Here is a 20,649-nt window from a genome sequence, read left to right on the forward strand (position 1 = left end):
TGATCTCACTTCTGAGCACAAACCTCAAGGAGGACAAAGACAGAAAATAAAGAGTTACAAAAAATGAATGTTTCCCCACTAGGGAACAGTTGAACACATTAAGATATACAGTGCAATGGGATGTCATTGCATCATAAAATATGATGAAGATGAAGAATTTGAAGGCAAGGTTTCTCTAAACTCATGCAGAGCAAAGTAAGCAGAGCCAAGAGAAAAATAAACATGACTCCAATAATGCAAATAAAAACAATATGAAAAGGAAGTTTAATTCAGATTAATGAAATGCAATGGCCAATTTTAGTTCCAGAGAACAGATGATATAATATGTTTCCCTCCTTTTCGATGTGGGGACAAAGGGATTATGGGTACAGAATATTGCATATGATGTTAGATAAGGTAGTTTTCTTGGTCAGTATTGCATAAGTGTTTTTCTTTGTCACAAGGGAAGGTTCAATTATATGTGTGTGAGGAGCAATGTGCAAAAATGAGTATGATTTATAAAACAAAAGGCATTACTTTGTCTTTGATTAGTTCATCTCATCATTTCATAAATTGTTCTTAACAGAGCACATTAAAAGTAAAATGTTAAAATGCTAGATCTAATTTGAATATAAAATGTTGATGTAATATATCAGAATTGAAATGAATGCATTAAAATGTGGATATAAAGACATTAATAAAGATATTTAAAAATGAATACTTATTCTTCTCCTAAAAATAATCTTTAATTTTTTAAAAGTATAATAGCTTAGAATCTGTTTTGAAGTAGGGGGAAAGTATAATACAATAGAATGTAATGCACACAGTCAACCAAGATTTAGTCATGACTGCTTTAGGGATACCTCTGCTTTAGGGATACCTCTCCTTTAGAGATAATTCCACTTTAGGGATAGTATTAAACCTCCAATTAAACTTTTAATGGAAGCTTTCTATTGAATAATTGATGTCACCTGTCCTAGCTGGCATCAAGGATATATCAACTACAAGGAAATGACCAAAAGACTGATTAAAATTGACTTTTATCTAAGGAATTAAATGACACAAAAATGATAGGTCTCTACCATTAACCCCTACTGTTCAGCTTTTATAATCTGTTAAGCCCCAGTGAATTTTGCATTTTGGGGAATGAATTTAACAAAGGAGATGGGTTAAGGTCTTAAAAAAGATTAAAATACTGCTAATTCATCATTTTCATTTCTTTTTCTCTACATTGAGAGAGATGTAATCAAAAGTACCAGTCAAATAGATGACTGACAGAATCAGACTTTTAACTTAGGAACCCTGATGGAAAGGATGAAAAAGTTTATCTGCTGGTTTTATCTATATGAGCTTCACTGCTTTCAAAAAAAAAAAGAAAGAAAGAAAAAGAAAAACCTCCCCAAACCATTAAACTTTGATATATGCAGATTGCCAGGACAAGCTTTCAAGAATAATCTATATTATTTTAAGATTAGTGCCAGTCACAGTTGTTGGGTTTTTTTTATGCTGATAAAGGGGTTTTTCAAGGACAGGAAGGGATATCAAAACAATGCTTCATCACTAAGGAAGATGCTGGAGGCTATTGGATAACTGACAAAACAAGGATGAATTGGCATTTCTCTATAATCTAGGGAGATGTGGAAGAAAAGTCATTGCATATCAAGTTCACGCCTCAAAAAAACCTGAACATTCAAAATATATATTGTGACTGAAGTGGAGAGCATCAAAAACAACATGTTTCACAGATTAATATTATGGCATTGACAAAGTGAAAGTTCTTAATGAAGGAGCTTTGAAATACTGATTACTTTGATGAGACATGGCTGTTTTGTCAAAGTTTATAGAAAATCCTTCCTTTTAGGTAAAGAAGTGGCAAGAATTTAAGATATCTGGTATATATTTTCTTCTCTGAAGAGATTTGGAATGTATTTCAATCAGCACAAATGTATCCAGGAATAGAAGCATCAATCAAAGGAATTTGACCTAATTATTTGTGGACAATGCTAGTATAACATTGCAGAAAGCTCTAGAAAATATCCAAACCATCCAAAAGAGTTTGGCCTAGCCATCTACAAAGGACTAAGTAAGAAAATGAAAGATATTTATTGGATAGACAACCTATAAAGGCTTTTCTTTGACAAATATGTGAAATGAAAGGAGCCTAGCATCAAACAGGTAAAGAATAGACTAAATTGTCTTAGGAAAACTATAAAGCTCTCTTAAAAACTCAAGCTTCTCCAAGAAATAAAGGCTGACCTTTTTAATATCAATATTATTTCAGTGTCCAATGACTCTAAGTCATGTATCACTATAGTTTTTGAAAAAACTGAAATCAAAAAGGGCAATAGAAAAACTCATGGCAGCCATGAGCAGGCTGTAACATACTGTCAACAAGGAATTATACAGAAGTATAAGGAATCCCATCAAAAATGTGTGAGTGAAAAAGATGGTTTGGTTATGTGGTCGGAATATTAATGAACAGCTAGTGTGTTCCATTTGCATCCTTGTCAAAAGACACTGACATATCAAGAGAACATAATTCAGGTCACAGTATGCTTAAAGGAAGAATGGGTAAAAGTTGTAGGCTCAGCAAACATGAACCATCATGATCTGCATTATTGAATTTGAACTATCCAAATTAGAGAAAGCTGTGACAAAATGAATTGAATGTTGAACTGGGAGTTAAGAAAGCTAAAGACCAAGTTCTGTCTTAGATACTTACTACCTATGTGATTCTATGTAAATCACTTAACTACTCTCATTCTCAATTTCCTACATAAAATGGGGAGAATGATAGCATTTATTTCACAGAATTGCTGTAGGATTCAAATGAAATAATATATGTGTATTTTATAATCTTAATGTGTTTTATAAATCATATATTTATATATTTCTAGCTATTGCTGCTATAATAACCACTATTATTGTTTTTATTATTACATCTATACAGATAAATGTGTGTTTTGGTTTGATTGTGCTAAGTTTCATTTATCTTTGTAATTATCATCCAGGTAATCTTCAGCCAAAGAATGGCACTGATTTTACTGGGGACCTTTACAAAAATGCAATGTCCTTGCCATCTGCTTTGTACATGCTACAAAATGATTCTAGGTTGGTCAAGGGAAATTCAATAGCAGTGAGTAAGACAGAAGTTAACTGAGAAGTGAGTAAGAAGTAAGTAAGGTAATGATTCAATGCTTGTAAAGTGATTAGAAGATGACCAGACGGAATGCTTTGGGGAGAATATCCCAGAGCAGACAAGTGTGCATGTTTTCCCAGTTTCAAAGTTGGCCATGCACTCTTACTTGGCACCCTACTGAAGAAGGACAAAAATATACACAGACACAAAAGTAGCATGCAACAAAACATGACTGAAATGTTAAAGCGGAAATGTAGCCTTATGGTGTATATCCTGATCTGGACACAAATGTATTCAATGCTGAAAAATGGAGAACAAGCTTGGAAAGCAAATTTACTTTTAAGCTCCAAGGAAGTGAGTGTTAGCTGTTTGCTCCTTCTATCCTAATTCAGAATTACTATGCTGCTTTTCATTACACAGGCAAGTCAAAGGCGGCTTGAGATGTTCCAGAGAGAGTTTTTTTCTTCCTAAATAACTTATGCAATGTGTGAAAGGACAATATAATTCCTGAGAGCAAAATATGGTGTGAATGGGTTCTTGCTCACCCCCATCCTTGGCAAGTGCAATGTTTCTCTGGTAGGGAATGATTTGTGCTGCCATCCCCCCAGAATATAGATGAGAATCTTTCTTAGGCTACTTATAGTCTACTCTTCCTTAGCACATCAGTTGCATATTTCCAAGTCTCAGGAGTATTCTAATAAAACAGAATTGCCTCTTTAGTAGGTGTAGTATTAATGTTCTTCTGTCACTTATGAATCAAAACTATTTCATTTTTCTAAATGAAGGATCCAAGGGAATTAAGAGATTGATTTTCTGAGATAGTATTTGAAAGATGATAAAAAGCTGTAATATGGACGTATAAGCTCCATATGAATATTATTTCTTATATTTAATTGATATTGCTTTAGGAAGAGAGCAACTGATGCTTTTCCAGCAAAAAGAATCACACAATTTCAGACTTTGTTATGGAAAGGACCTTAGATTTTATCTTGTCTAATCCCTTCATATCACATATGAAGAAACTGAAGAAATTGAGACCCAAGATCATATAAGTAGTACCTGAGCCAGGATTTGAGTCCAAAGTACTCTGATTTCAGAGCCAATACTGTCTGTATCATTCTGGATTTGCACTTTATCATCCACTCACACCAGTCTGGTTGTACTTGTGAATGATGACATATTTTAAGACACTTGGCTGGACTCAGGGCTATGCTGCAATAGAAACTTTATTGGCCCACACAATCGATCAAATTTTGGTCTCCTCAGTACTGTGCTCTTGCCAATGGGATCCATCAGGCGCCACCAACAAAGCTACAGATCATAAATATGTTGCCATCATGGATTATGAATCTGACTCTGTGATAGACAATCTCAGTCTTTAGCCAGAAGCCCAGGTTTGGGTCCTAATGGAGAAGGAATTACTTTTTGTGCTCTCAGGGGATAAGACTTCTCTGAATGGCAAAATCAAAGCTTATATGAAGACATAGTGTGTTGAAATGACTGTGCAGAGAAAAGCTTGGGAGCAAACATATCAGTTTTCATGATGTATTTGCCTCCCAGCTTTATTGGAGACAATATTTTCAACAAAAAGGAGACAGTTTGAAAAAATACATATATTTACTGTTCTCATATTATTCTGGCCTTAGAAATAGTCATTTGCATGCTCACCTAGGAAAAACAATAGTTTGTATAGAGCAAAACAGAAAAGGATGCTATGTTGATTTCCTTTGGTTTTCCTATGAAAGTAAATTGGTAGTGTGGTGGTAGGAATAGTTAAAGTAGTTGTTCTAATGAATATCTGATGCTTATTAACAAGACCATATACTTATTTCCAAAACAGACCATGTATGCTACTTATTTTGAAAGTAGGTATCAAATGCTAAATGTGCCCATTTTAAAGATACTATTCCACCCGTCCCAATACATACAATCAAGTTTCCTGATATCATTTTGGTTTCAGCAATGAATTCATTACGTAGCATTTTCATTTTGATTCTGTCTCCAGATTTTATAGACAAACCAACATGCTAGAGTATATTTTGAATGCTAACAAGGTATTCACAGTAACAAAAATGGGTTCAAACAAACCCATTGCCCATTAAGTTTCTTCCAATGTTGGCATTTTCTTTCAACTGGTAGAATTATCACAATTTTTAATTAAAAATTTAACTTCATAAATATTTTAAAGCTTTCTTATTCTTTTGTGAAGAAAAGACAAGCAGAGATGCACTATTCTTCAATCTTGGAAAAGGAAGACAATGTGCCTCAATTAACTATAGAGTTAAACCTGAGGGGGAAAAGAATTCCCAAAGCAGAACTGGATATTTGCTGAGGTGCTAAAGAAACCCTCCATCTCTCAGCACCCTCTTTTCTGTATACTCAATCACTTATAGATTTGAGAAAGAACTCTAGAATTGTTTTGCATTTCCTTTTATTTTTTTTAGAAATTGATATAGTTAATCTAGTCTTATCTTCCTCATTAAAAAAACAAGAAACCATTTCAATGAACTCTTTCTAATATGTTTATCTGAATTCTGTTTCCTCACTGTGGCTACTACCGGTTGCCAGGTAGCAACGAAGGTCTGTTCACACGTGCATCTAATCATTGCTACCATTGTGTGGATGCACTTTTTGTCAAAATTATTTTCATTAGAAATTGAACAATTCAGCTACAGACACATCCACTTTGCTGGCAGGATTTTTTTTGTCAATTCACACATTCTGATGATAGATTCAGTCCCACAGAATACTGAGAATGTAATGCTTTTGTCAGAAAACTCCCTCCCTCGGTGTTTAATCCTAAAACTGACTTGTTCATATTCAACTATGATTTCAGCATTTCAGTGCTTATAAAGGAAAGAAACTGTTCTAGGACATTTGGGGGACATTATCGCTAATAATTGTTAGGTTAGATTTCTATAGAGATTTCATTTGCTCTTTTTTGGAATAAGTCTGTAGATCCCATGTTCACTTTTAGTATTCTGCAGGGAGGAAGGGCCATGTTTGTTGGTCAAGAAAGCATTTGGCTATTTCTAGTTTTCTCATGAAAGCACACGATTTTCCATCTGCCTTTACCACAATCAATAGAGCTGTATAGTAAAGTGTAGGCTGGTTTCTCATAAGAAACCAAATCAAATCAAAGGCAAACACAAATAACAATGTCAAGTTAGGGAAAAAAAAGAGGATAAAGGAACAAAGGAGAAAGAGAGAATACATATAATCAAGATAGAAAATTCAAATACTTTTAGTTACAAAGAAGCCAGATTTGTTGATTTATTTTAATTTGTACTTTAGACAGAATATTCATTCATTGTTCAAAGCAATTCCCACTTTTGGAGATCACTGTGCAACTTATGAAAACAAGTGGTTACCTGGGCTACTGCTTGTTCTAGCCCTGAGGATTTTATTTTATTTTATTTTTTAAATTATATGCAAAATTATGGCCAATACATTGCTCTCTGTTGAAGCAAAGAAGGAATACATTTCTGGGCAAAGACTTGGTTCAAATCTGATGCTGCTCAGATTGGAGAAATAATATTTTTTAATGAGTCTTCACTCCTTTTAAAAGGTGAGATATTTAATTATGCTTTTATTTATTTTTTCTTTCTCAACTAGTTTTCCTTGTTTCTCAGTTTAGTTCCCTGATTCACATATGACAGAAGCTGGACTACAGTCTTTGAAAGTTCCCGTTTTGTCATGCCCTGATAATATGAGAATAGAATTAGTCGTCAATTAGAGAATAAGAGGGACAACCTTTGAAAATTTGATCTCATTTTCAAGGGTGTCTAGTTACAGCATAAATGGATCATGTTATGATAGGACTGCCAGGCAAACTTTTCCCATGTGGTTGTTCATGTGTGTGTGACTTTTAAGAGTATGTGCTCCTTGGAGCAATATTTGGTTATTGCCACAGAATATATGGTCACAGAATAATTAAAGTCAGTTTCATGTTACTTTCTGGTGGGACCCCAGTCAAATTTTACCCCTTGCTACTAACATTAAGCTTTATGGGCAAATTGTGCAAGTAGATACTCACAGGCAACTTTCTGGACAGGAGATTTATTATGATATTGTCTCTGGACCTGATGTTCTATGCTAGTGTTTTTATAGCATCCAATATCCTTGCTAACATGTTCAATTGCAATGACATACTATTTTCTTCTTGCAAAAAACCCACACAATTGTTTCAGTTCTTAGTTCAGTTGTGAAGATGGCGCCAAGGCTGTAGCAGAAGACAGTGGAAAGAAATTATACCATAATCCCTTATTTAAGAGCCTGTTTCATGCAGATTACTCAAAAGGCTGCAGTTGAGGGTGAATTGGCAAAGGGAGATGTATGAAGTGATGTACCTGGGTAAGGATGCACATTGTCTTTCCATCCCCTCAAAGCGGAGGTTGTGTGAGCTCCCATCTGGACTTTTTCCAGACACCTGTGGAGAGAAAAGTAATTAGAGATGAAGATCAATTATAGACCTTGGTTACTGACAAAGCATCTCAAAATTATAATCAGTGTACAAATGCTGCTGCTGCAAGCCAAAAATCAACCATGGCAAAGAGGACACTCAGAATGGCTACAAGGCTGCCAATGAACTATAAGGTACTTAACAGTACAGTCAGTTCTTTCTGGGCAAAACTTGGGATCCAAGTAACTCCCATTTCCCATAACCTGTCCTGGAATGGAACCCAGTATTTAAAACTTTTTTTTCCCCCCAAACAACTCTTATTTGGCTAAACAAAGTCAAACCAAATAACATGGCTGCTGCCTTCAGGAAAACCTCATTGATTCTATTATGGTTCTTACTGAATTTCCTCCTTTTTGAATTCTGTAACATACTAATAATTTATATTACTTATTTTTAATTTTTCAGTATTTCTTTATGCTGCATTGCTTGTTGTCAATTCTTACCTTATATTGCCAAATGGACTTTAAGTGCTTGGAAGGCAGAGATGTCTAATTGCATTAGCACAATGTTGAGCATGTGGTGAATGGCTCAGTGCTTACTATAAATACTACTTCATTGACTAAATAATTCCATCTTCTCTTAAACCCACAAATCATGAAGGCATTTCTTCTAAACATATTTCCATATTCATCATGACAGCTATTCTTCTCAAATGAGAAGATCAGAAGATAATGTGAGAATAAATATTCATTGATAATATAATATTGACAGCTGACAGTTAGATATTGCTTTGCATATGCTGCTATTTCATTTGATCTTCATAACAATTGTGAAGTAGGAGTTATCATTCCTATTTTACAGATGAGAATACTAAAGCTGAGACAGAATAGGTGACTTATTCAGGATCACACATCAAGTATATTTCTAAGGAAGGATTTGAATTTTGGTCTTTCTGATTACTTCTTTGTGAGTCTTTTTTTCAATGATATAAATTTCAACCCATAGATAGTATTTCTGAGTTGTTTTGACCAAAAAAATTCACAATCTCTGAGGCAAATCTGGTAAAGAATCTCTCTAAACTCAGCTGATTCTTAAATTAAAAACATTGTAGTCTCCCCCAAAGCTTTCCCAGCATGACAGGCCAGACCAGAGCTTATGTTCTGCAGCATAACCTATGAGAACGTAAGGTTAATTCAATATCACACTGAGGCATCAGGATATAATTGAGTTGATATAGATAATAAATAATATTAGAGTTCAGAGAAAGGAATAATTAGCTTTTAATAAGCTTCATGGAAGAGAAATGGAGGAGGGCCTTGTAGGAAGAGTAATAATCACAACAATAACATCATATTTATGTAGCATTTTATAGTTTGTCAGTTCCCCAGGTAGATGTATTCTCATATACGTGTACATGTATAAACCTGTTTATATATTCAAACACACCATGGAACTAGTGTTGCTACATAGATGTGTATGTTAGCATGCATAGCACATGTGTGTATATGTGCCATATGTTATAATCTGTTTACACTCACCATGTACCTTTCCACTTGGGTGATTTATATTTATTTATAATTTAAAAATTATAATGATATATTATAATTATATATTATATATAACATAATTTATAATATATAAACATATTATTGTGTTAAATTTATAATTTAAAACATATTAAATTTAAATTCTTAGCATACATTAATCTAAAATATTTGCTTGTATCATGAAAGTTGACCTAGCTAAGGTTCAGATAATATTCCTTACTGATGATGAGAATCAGCACTATGTTATAAAAAGAATACTGGACTTCGCATCATTGCCCCTTGCCACAAATCCTGCCTTTGCTACTTATAACTTGTGTGACTTTTGACATTTTATGAACCTTTCCTGATACAATTTCCTTCTCTGTAAAATTAGGGGTTTGGATAGAGAATCCCTTTAGATCTAAATCCTCATCATTGTAGCCATTGTTATTGTAGTTATCATCATCATCTTCAACTTTATATGACACTTTAAGATTGACAAAGCATTTTATATATATGATTTCATTTAACTCTAATAACCACCAAATGACAACTAATACATAGCAGGGTCAAGATTTGAACTCAGATCTCTCTGGATTCTATATTCAATACTCTGTTTACCTCATGGATTTTCCAAGTGCTTAATTTATATTTATATGTTATATTCCAGATATTAAATTTTTATTACATTCCTCTTGGGATGAGTTTCTCAATGAAGTACATAAAAATTTGAGAATTTTTTTTTCTGAGTTGTGTTGATGTAGATTGACCATACATAAAGCTGAACAATTAGCCTAATGAATTTTTTTTATCAATGTCTGACACTCCCCTCCCTCAAAAAACATGATAGAAGGACAATAAGCTGGACTTGGATACAAGGAATAAGAAGAGACTAGATTGGGTTACATTTGAAAATCTGTACTTTCAAAGTCCTCAATTGTTCATTGTTGGAAAAGTGCTTTACTTTTATATCAATATTTAAGATATATTATTTTCAAAATGTATCTAATTTTTTTAGGTTATACATGTACATTCATTTTAAACATTTTCATATGAGTCATTTTGGGAAAAAATCAAAACAAAAGGGAAAAACTACAAGAAAAAAAAGTGAAAATAGTATATTTCAATCTGCATTCAATCTCCATATTTCTTTCTCTGGATGTGGATGGCATTTTCCATCCAAAGTTTTTTGGGATTGCCTTGGATCACTGAATTGCTGAGAAAAGAGGTAAGTCTATCATTGTTGATCATCATACAATCTTGCTGTTACCATACACAATGTTTTCCTGGATCTGTTTGCTTCACTTAGTATCAACTCATATAAATCTCTCCAGGTTTTTCTGAAATCAGCCTGTTCCATTACATTCATATATCAAAGCTTATTCAACCATTTCTGACTGATGGGCATACATTTTCTAATTCTTTGCCACCACAAAAAAGGGCTGTTACAAACATTTTTGCCCATGTGGGTTCCTTTTTCCTCTTTCATGAACTCTTTGGGATACAGACCTAATAGAGGCACTGCTGGATGAAAGGGTATACAGTCAAGTATATGAATCATAAATGGTCTTTATAATGTTATCAATGATAACTTGAATGTGAAAGTTTGCACAAAAACCATTGTGGAGATGTGTGTGAAGAAGAAAGGCAGTTGATTAGTTATATAATGGAAGTGAGAGACAACAGATGGGCAGTTGAAGTGGAATAGTAATATCTTCTTGGCCGTGTTGTCAAACTTAAAGAGAAACAGATCCTTGACTCTGCATATTGACTTAAAAAACCACAAATTTAGATCACCTATGTGGTTTTATATTTTTATTTAATTTGCAAAATATTTCCCAATTTCATTTTAATCTGGTTCCAAGGCTATGCTCAGGTAATGTTGCAGGCTCGTTTCCCCTGGACATTTCTGCTCTAGATAGTAAAAGAACAGGAGGAAAGCTTTGGGAATTTCAGGTAGATACAATGTAAAGGATTTAATGGAAAATGTAACTATGCAAGAACTACACAGGATGAAAGTGTTCAGGGCTTATGATTAAAATTGGTAGAAGGAATGTTTATATCCATAAAGTCACAGACTCACTAAAGTCATATTTTAATGAGTCAATATCTCATTTATATACTATAAGCTTCTTAACAATTCTTATCATTGTTTCACAAGAGGAGCTCAACAGACTTTAAGGATGATGATAAGTGAAAATATTCATTTTTAACATCTCCGTTAGAGGTGGTGGTCCTATAGGTTGTTGTCATAGTTGTAAGGTTGTAACGAGACATATATACTTTTCAAGTCAGTAAAGATATGAGAGGACACATCTAGTCCAACTTGTACTTAGATAAGCATTTTCCTCCTTGTATATCCAACAAGTGGTCATCATTATCTTTTCTTAAAGTTCATTAGTAAGAGAAAATGTATTATCCCAACAATATCCCACTATGCTTCTTGAATACTTTTATTTGTTAGGAAATTTGGCTTAACAAGTCTAAATTTTTTGCAACTATCAACCACTGCTACGAACTGTACCTTCTGAAGGCAGCCTTCATAACCTCCTAGAACTGTAAGCTACATCAAATGTGATTTTCCCAGGGCAGACTATAGTGGAACTATCACCTACTTCTATAGTCGCAGACCTCACTTCTCTTTTAGTCCACCCTAAAATTCCAGTTGAAATTTTTTAGCTATTAAAACACACCTGTATATTGATCTTTGAACTCATTAAAACTCTTAAAAACTTTTAAAAATAAATTGTTGTTTTCCCACACATACTCCATTTTGTATCTAGGGTAAATCGTAGGGTACTGGAGATTGACATTTACAAAAGGACACCTATTACAAGAAGGGCAGACAGAGCCAAAGTAGAGAAGGGTGCTTAAGAGGGGGTGGAAAAAAGAGGAAAAATGCAGGTATGTGTAATCATGGTTCTTTTTTTGTGTGTTACAAACAAAAATTAGGGTTAGGCTTGCTCAAAGGAACTAGTAATAAATTTGTGAGGAACTTTTCTCTTTACAAAAAAGTCAGAAGTTTTAATCCATTGAAAATTAAATTATTTTAAGAAATACTTTATCTCACTTGCTAGCCTCCAACTGTTTTCTAAAAAAAACACAGACACAACACAACTTGGATGTAATGCCTTAAATACATAGTTGAGAGAAATAATCTTGATTTAAGTCATTACAGAAACCCAGAATTTTCCCATAACATTGTTATATTAGAGCTCACAATTGGGTTTCAAATGTATTTATCTTTCCATCAATGATGTGGCTTAAGAAGTGATATGTTCAAAATAACTTCAAAAAGCTTGACTTGATGTGCTTTCTACATGGCAAGCCTACTTGGAAAGATTATGAAAGCTTATCAGGAGGGCTCCAAGTTAGGTATGAATGTTGAATTAAGAAGCTTTTAGTCCGTAGGAGTCCTCCCAATTCCATTCACTCAATGCATGCTAAAGGCCTGAGTGTTAAGAGCCTTGTTAAAATGAGGCTATTAGTCTTTTCTCCATAAATGTAAAGAGCTTGCTGTTTGCATTCAGGGCTCCTTACATTAGTATGTATTTCTATCTTGGCATTGCTAGAATCAGCAGTTTTATAAAGCAATATAGTAAGAGGCCATTTAACCCCCCTATTTCTCCCATTTGCAGATTAATGGCAAAGGGGGAGATTTAATGCCTTTTCAAACATTTTTAACAATTCATTAAAAAGAAAAGAATAAATCACACAGGGTTTTCGGAAAATGTCTGATTGTAAAAAAAGAGGAAACAATTGAAAATTAACATGTTTTTCACGTTCTACAGGTTAGAACACATTTCTGCCAATCTTGTAATTTATGCACCATACGTCAATTTTGCTGAAGAGATTTAAAAGCTGCTGTGATGGAAAGGCTGTGCAGAGAGTTGCAATAAGGCTTATTCACCTGTACATAACATCCTCATTTACAAATATGTCTTGCTCAGATCCATTACAAAAAATGAGTCCCGTGCTGCCAGATACATCATAAGATTAAAATCCATGGTATAACATTTTAGAGGCTATTTTGGAAAAAAGTGTATTTCATTTAGTATTGGTAGCCTGCCATTGCAAAGCAAGAATCCACACACCTGCTGTGGAAAAAGCTTTAAACCATCTGAACTGGAAGAATTTTAGGAAGGAACTTATTTAAATAGGGCTAAAGACATTCAGAAAATAATCAGCTCATCTTGGAGCATATTCCAGTATGAAGACATTCTATAATAAGGATACTCAGAACCATTATTGACTATTTGGATACCTGGAGTGAACATCTTAGTTCACATCTACAAATGAATTCTATAATTCATGATGTGAAAATAATACAAGAAGTAATTGATCCAAATAAGATGGAGAGAACATTATGAAATATAAAATGGGATAATTTTGATATTAAATTTAAAAGTTTTTGCACAGACAAAACCAATGCAACCAAAATTAGAAGAAAAGCAGAAAACTAGAAAAAATTTATACCTAATATTTATGATAAAGGCTTCATTTCTCAAATAGAGAACTGAGTCAAATTTATAAGAATTCAAGTCATTCTTCAAACAATAAGTGATCAAAGCATATTAACAGCCAGATTTCAGACAAAGCTATCTACAATCATATAAAATGGTCTAAATTATTATTGATTAGAGAAATGCAAATTCAAATAACTCTGAGGTACCACCTCATACCTATCCAATTGCCTAATATAACAGAAAATAAAAATGACAAATATTGGAGGGGGTATGGGAAAACTGGAATACTAATGCACTGTTGGTCAAGTTATGAACTGATCCAACCATTCTGGATATCAGTATGGAACTATGCCCAAAGTGCTATAAAGCTGTGCATACCCTTTGACTTAGCAATATCACTACTCAATCTGCATTCCAAAGAAATTTTTTTTTAAAAAAGGAAAATGACCCATTTGTGTAAAAAGTATTTATAGCAGTTATTTTGTGGTAATTAAGAATTAGAAATGTTAAAAGGATGCCCATCACCTGGGGAATGATGAATAAAATGCAATTGTCATGGGATATTATTGGGCTATAAAAAATGACAAGCAGGGTGATTTCAGAAAAACCTGAAAAGATTTGCATGGATTGATGTAAAGTAGATTGACAAAACTAGGAGAACATTATACACAGTAGGAGCAATATTGTATGGATATCAACTGTGATGTAAAATGAAGTGATTAGAAACAGGAGAACATTAGATACAGTAAAAGCAATAATGTACAACAAAAAACCATGAATCATTTAGCCACTCTCAGAAAAACAATAATCTAAGGCAATCCCCAAGGATTTATAATGAAAAATGTAACATTCCACAAAATGACTAATATGGAAATGTGTTTTACATGATTGCACATACATAACCTATATAAGATTGCTTATCTCAAGGAGAAGAGCAGGCAAGAAAGAAGGGATAGAATTTGAAACTCAAATTTAAAGGAAAAAGAATGTTAAAATTATTTTTTCATGCAATTTGGGAAAAATTAATATATATATGTATAAATATATATATATATACATATATATATATATATATATAATTTGTAATTGACACAAATTTATTTATCCTGAAATCAATTACTACACAGGTTTACAGATGTGTACTATAAACAATGGCTATGTATTAAGCTCAGTTACTGCAGTGATAAAGAAGATATGTATCTAATTTTTGTGTCCTATAACTATCAATGTCCTGGGACAAATCCCAATCACTCTGCCCTAGATATGGCTCTATGAGGAAAATGATAATACTTTTTCAAAGGAGAATCTGATCTAATTAAACTGTTCATTTTCATCAGGAATGTGATACATATATGTGGATACACATAGTTATAAATATGACATGTATAGAAATAGAGAACTTACAAAGATTCAGTTATTTGTGCTGTTCTAATTTTTCCTCATTTTATTTCAACTATTCAGTAATTTCTAAATAACTGAGTATTCCAGTGATAGACAAGTTTGTCACATCTGCCAATTTAAAAAAATAGCAACTGTAGAAAGTTCAACTGATTAACTAGTTGTGTGTGTATGTGTGTTTATCTGTCTATATGGGGGGAGGCTCTTTACCTGTTCTTTCACCACCTTAGAGGTTTTTTGATGTGGAAGCTTTTCCCGTAGGTACAAATTAGTAACTCATCATCTTTTAGGACTTAGTAAAGTTACAGATGTCAAATGACTTTATCTGTCTATGGTCACACAGCTAATACATATAAAAGAATTTGAATTTAAGTATCTTTCTCACCTAAAGCTGGCCTTTTATACCCTACACTATGCTGCTTCTCATTGAATACATTTACATCATAAAAGAGTTTCAAAGTTCACATTAAATGCTTGCTAGCTTCATTACTTATAGTAACTGAATATTTATTCAGATAATCTATAATTAATTGTCTCTGAATATTATCTCTTCGAAACCTTTGTAGAGATTACACAGTAATTAATCAATACCTACCATGAATAACAACAAAGTTAACTACAACTATTTGAAAATATTAAGTATTTACTAGGTCCTTATGAGGTAAAACTTATACAATTAACATCCATGAACATTAGTTTCTCAATAATCCGAAATATCTGTTTTCTGGTCTCTAAAAACAAACAAACAAACAAACAAAAAAACCCAGCAAATAAAATCAGTCATCTCCTGCCCAGCTCTGTTTGTGTCTGTGGCCTAAGATACAGTTACCATAGAAACTGATTGTGGATACAAATTTGGCTCCATCTATCAGATGAGTCTCAGCTCCTCCTGTCGTTAATACTGTCCAATAAGCCTGAAAAGCAAACTCTGGCTCTATGTCTTTAATTAAAGAACCAGCCCCGTTTCCTTTCCCCATCTGTCTATCCCCAAATAAAGATGTTGTTGCATTGCCTGCAATGTAAAATCACCCTTGAAAGAAGACAACACAGATCTGATGAAAAGGGAAATTACTGCAAAAACTGGTCCCTGAAATCTGCAAGAGGTTAGCTTGTCATGTATCTTTTAGGAGCAGAGTAAGCAATGGCTTAGGGGTCTTGGGTTAATTGCATTAAACATTGGCTATTGGTAATCACTGCTTATTCAATTTGGTTGGGAATCTGCTATTTTTCTTGAATGTAGTTTTTAATCACTTATTCCTCTGGATGTTTTAATTTATTTTACTTTGGAATAATATTGATCATCAACTCTACTACTAAAAGAAAAAAAAATGTGACCCACAAAATATCCTTAGTTCTACAAGATGCTTTAAGTGATTTTAATGACGTACATTTCTGATGAGTTCACAGAGATTAATTCTATCAGCTATTCAGCTCTACAAGACACAGATACATTCACATTCACAGCCTTGTAGGATAGGTGCTATTATTATGTCCACTTCGTAGATGAGAGGAGTGAGCCTTAGAGAAGTTAAATGGATTGCCCAGGATAATATAGTAATTACCTTTTGCAGAATTCAAATGCAGGTATTAATGATTCCAAGATAATTTGGAACCAAAGTTTTTTTAAAAAATAAAAGTTCATATATTTTAGAGTCTCTGGAATCCATTTTTAAATTTGTGAGTCAACCTGATTAAGAATTAGTTGGTTCTACCTTTTCAGTTAGGAATAACAAATAACTTTTAGTGTGACTGTAATTGACTTACTGACTGGCAATGTGTAAAAATGTTCATCTCTTGCTGCTTTGCAAAGAATAAAGATAGGACCAAATAATTAAGAAATCAGTTTTCAGTTTTCACTGATATTATAAGTTATATTTCATAAATACTTTTTTGGAAGAGGTGTTGTTATTCACTTGAATAACTTTCTCCTTAAATTTTTGGGGCAAATAACAATCTCTGGAGAATTTTAACTTATCTTTGACACTGAAAGTTCTAAATTCTGTCCTCATTCTCTACAAGTTTAGTATTACTGAAGATTTTAAACAATAAGAACAACAACTTTATACAGTAGTTTTTAAGAGAATCCCATATAAAAGGAATAACTAACCAAGCTATGTTGAGGGTTTCAACCTTACTGAAAATAAAAACAATTCTGATATTAGTTTAATATTTAGTGCTTCATGATACAACACTCAAATACCATGGGGACTTTATATTCAATCATGCTTAAGAGCAAAGGAGTTCTTTGGTTTTAAACTTGATCACTGTGCCATGAACATGGAAGCCTCCAACATGTATATATTCACACATACCCAATATGTGCTATTTAATTCAATACTATTCATTCTCTAAAATCATTCCTACTTATATAATGGAAAGATTTTCTAGCATCTTATAATGTACAGAGTCAGAGACATATACACATATGTGAGAGAGAAGGAAGAGAGAGAGAGAGAGAGAGAGAGAGAGAGAGAGAGAGAGAGAGAGAGAGAAGAAGAGAGAGAGAAAGAGAGAGAGAGAGAGAGAGAGAGAGAGAGAGAGAGAGAGAGAGAGAGAGAGAGAGAGAGAGAGAGAGAGAGAGAGAGAGAGAGAGAAAGGGAGAGAGGGGGGGAGGGAGGGAGAGGGAGGGAGGGCAGGGAGTAGAGGACAGGAAAGAGAAGGAGAGAGAGAGAAAGAAAAAGTGTAAGAAGAAAGACAGATGAGAGAGGCAGAGAAAGGTAGAGAAGAGACCCATACAGAAACAGAAAAGCAATGAATGGTCAGAGAAGCAGGGACAGAGAGACAGCTGCAGAAGAGAGAAGACAGAGGGAGTTGAGGGAGAGACAAAGACAAAGATTTAAGCTTCTTTTAGGACACACAAATTCCTAGTTAAATTTCTGTTCAAGGCACAAAGTCAATTGTATAATGTCTTGCTATGGATCAGGACAGATACTGTTGTGGATATGATAAAAGGTTGATTGGTTTACAGTGGCTATCTCAGAGCATAGTCATGGGAAGAACAGAGCTGGGTTGGTTGCTGTCCTTTGTAATCAAAGGACCAAAATGATATCACTGTGTCAGGGTCAATGTACAGTGTGTCTGACTGTGGCTAATCAGATTAATAGGAGCGTGGAGGACTCCACCACAGGTCAGGTACAAATAGTCCTTATGACCCTTTTAGAGGAAAATATCTCTAAATTTGCTCATCTCACGTTTCCTTTAAGATACTACAATTTCAGCTTTCCTCATAGAGCACAGAATCTTCTAGGATATGAGCTTGTTGGTCACATCCCAAAGAGAAAACTAGAGCTGTTTTGGAATTTCAAAGTGAGTAATTTGACAAGCTAGCAGGAAAAGCATCAGCAAGAATGGTCAGCACATAGAAGTTGCCCAGAAAGAGCAGTTCCTCTAAATAAAGCTATGAATGATGGCAAATTTTTCCCACTCCAGGGTTGCTTAAACAGCTCTACCCTTGACTGAAACTTCTCTTAAAAGACCAGGATTTTTACAGTGGCTTGGGCTCCCCTGAATGAAAAGAACTCTAATTTGTCAGTAGTCTTTATTGTCCAAGTTTGAGAAGAGAGAAGTAGCTCCAGATCAAACTGGTGGCTCAGTTTATAGAATTGATGCTTTGCTTTGGTATGGAGTAGTAAGTTCTCAAGGAGAAAAGTCCAGTTGATTGGCAGGGCCCCTCTTTCCTTGCCACTAGAACCAATATTCCCCAGACTTAAGGATGAGGATAGAGGTTTGGGTCACTAAGAGGCCACATACATTATGAACTTATATCAAAATGCTAATTCTATTCCCAACTATTTAACAGCTAAATTATACAAAAATCATATGGCTCTTCCCCTGCCCCTAGCCCAACCAAGTATGTAATCAAATGAAAATGAATTTGTAAATTAAAAATTTTCCCCAATGTAAGGGACTTTTAATTGATTGTTTCAAGCATTTAGAACCCTCTTTAAAAAGGCAATCTTTTGTGTTAAAAAAGCATGTTGTAAAATACTAAAGCCTATGGAACTAATGAAATCCCCTTTCTATGCAGATTATACTTTAATTAAGCAAGAAGGGAAGTTGAGAGGAATGAGTGAATGAGATACAAGTTGGTTGTCATGGGAACCTCAGCCTGATTGGAAGAAGACCATCACCAAGTATGATAAAAATTCAGTTACCTTTAGCCTTCTCTATTTGCTTGGCCATTGACAGAGACAAGACACAGGGATTTGATATAGCCAAACCACTGAGTGAAGGAAGCTTAATTTCCCCTTAGAGAGACTGGATTAGCAGAATTTAGGCATGGATTAAATCCTATCTAGGGCAATTAGAATAAGTAGATAATTGATGGATTTGGTATCTAACGAAGAGGAGAGATGGGGTTGGGAGGGAGGTCAAAGTATCAAGCTTTCATGGCATGGAAGTGAAATTCAGAAGAAGCACTACTGTAGTGAATATAGATCATGAAAACTTCTGACTCTACGAAAAGAATTAGGGTCAGCTTTTAGGACTGAGAATTAAACCCCAAATTAAACAAGAGCTATTAACTATTTAAAACTGGTGGAAAAAGAGAAGACCTTTAATTTGTTCTGAGATATTTGTATCTGTTTAAATCATATTCTATAGAATATTTTGATTTGTTTGTAAAATAAAGGTAGAGATTAAATATGTATGTTATGTTAATAATCACATTTTGAAGAAAGATCCTAAGAGATAGGATTATATTCTACATCATTACTTTCAACTATCAATGGGACAAAAATCCTATGTTTTATGAGACCTAATAATTCTGTTACTCAAATATTTGCATTCTTCTGACCTTTTAATTTCCTTCAAAATAAAACTAATTTTGAGTTTTATTAAAATGATAACTTGGATATAAATATTAATTAATAGTGAGTATATCATTTTAGAGTATACAAAAATGTCCTACATGTATTTCATTTTATCACTAACTATCTGGTGAGGTGCTACTACCCCCATCTTATAGATAAGTTCCAGAATGATATAACTAGTATGGGTCTGGAGTCTAATTTAAACTTGGGACTTCCTGATTCCAAATCTCATACTTTTCTCACAGCTACCTATGTGCTGAACTAGGGACTTCCTGATTCCAAATTTCATACTTTTCTCACAGCTATCTATGTGCTGAACTAACTTGCATTATAAATGAGTTGTTAGAAACATTCATCACATAGGAAACATAATTCGTTATGTATTTGCTTACATACTAGGAGGTATCTATAGTTGGAAAAAATTTGGGACAAGAGCAACCCCAAAATATTGGAAATCAAATGCACTGTAAGAGTATGGTGTAGTAGAAGGAATGATGAATTTAGTGTCAGAGAGTCTGTTTGCATCGTGGCTCTACCTTTAACTACCTGTGCATCTTGGACAAGTCATTAAATCCCTGTCGCTCTCTGTGAAATTGAGGAGGCTGGAGCAGAAGTTCTTAAGGGTATCTAATGTTAAAGTGAAAGAATTCTTTGTAAAGTCCAATGCTTACATGATATAGCTGCTCATCAGCATTTTGCTTTCCTTCTATTCATCTTCCAGGCATTGCAATTTAACTAAACAACATGAATCAGCAAACTAAAGGATCCTGCTTCAGTAGCATTAGTCTCATACAATTTGTCATTCATTCTTATAGGGCAAACCCATCAGACCCTCAACACGAGCAGTACACCACTATGATGATATATTAAAAGGTAGGGTAAAAATGACTTCGAGAAAGAGAATGCATGAAAAAAATTAATGTCAAGC

At 33.9% G+C, this 20,649-nt stretch overlaps 1 protein-coding gene across 5 annotated transcripts in view; it reads right to left on the minus strand.

Annotated features, from left to right (window-relative positions):
• Positions 1 to 20,649, minus strand: part of PARD3B (par-3 family cell polarity regulator beta) — a 1,277,739-nt gene that overhangs the window by 68,868 nt on the left and 1,188,222 nt on the right. For all 5 annotated transcript variants that reach the window (XM_074298957.1, XM_074298956.1, XM_074298955.1 and 2 more), the window contains one exon: positions 7,468 to 7,547. In XM_074298957.1, the coding sequence (XP_074155058.1) occupies positions 7,468 to 7,547 (80 nt within the window). The remainder of the gene's footprint in view (positions 1 to 7,467; positions 7,548 to 20,649) is intronic.

This window comes from Sminthopsis crassicaudata, chromosome 3 (assembly GCF_048593235.1).
Source record: "Sminthopsis crassicaudata isolate SCR6 chromosome 3, ASM4859323v1, whole genome shotgun sequence".
NCBI lineage: Eukaryota > Metazoa > Chordata > Mammalia > Dasyuromorphia > Dasyuridae > Sminthopsis > Sminthopsis crassicaudata.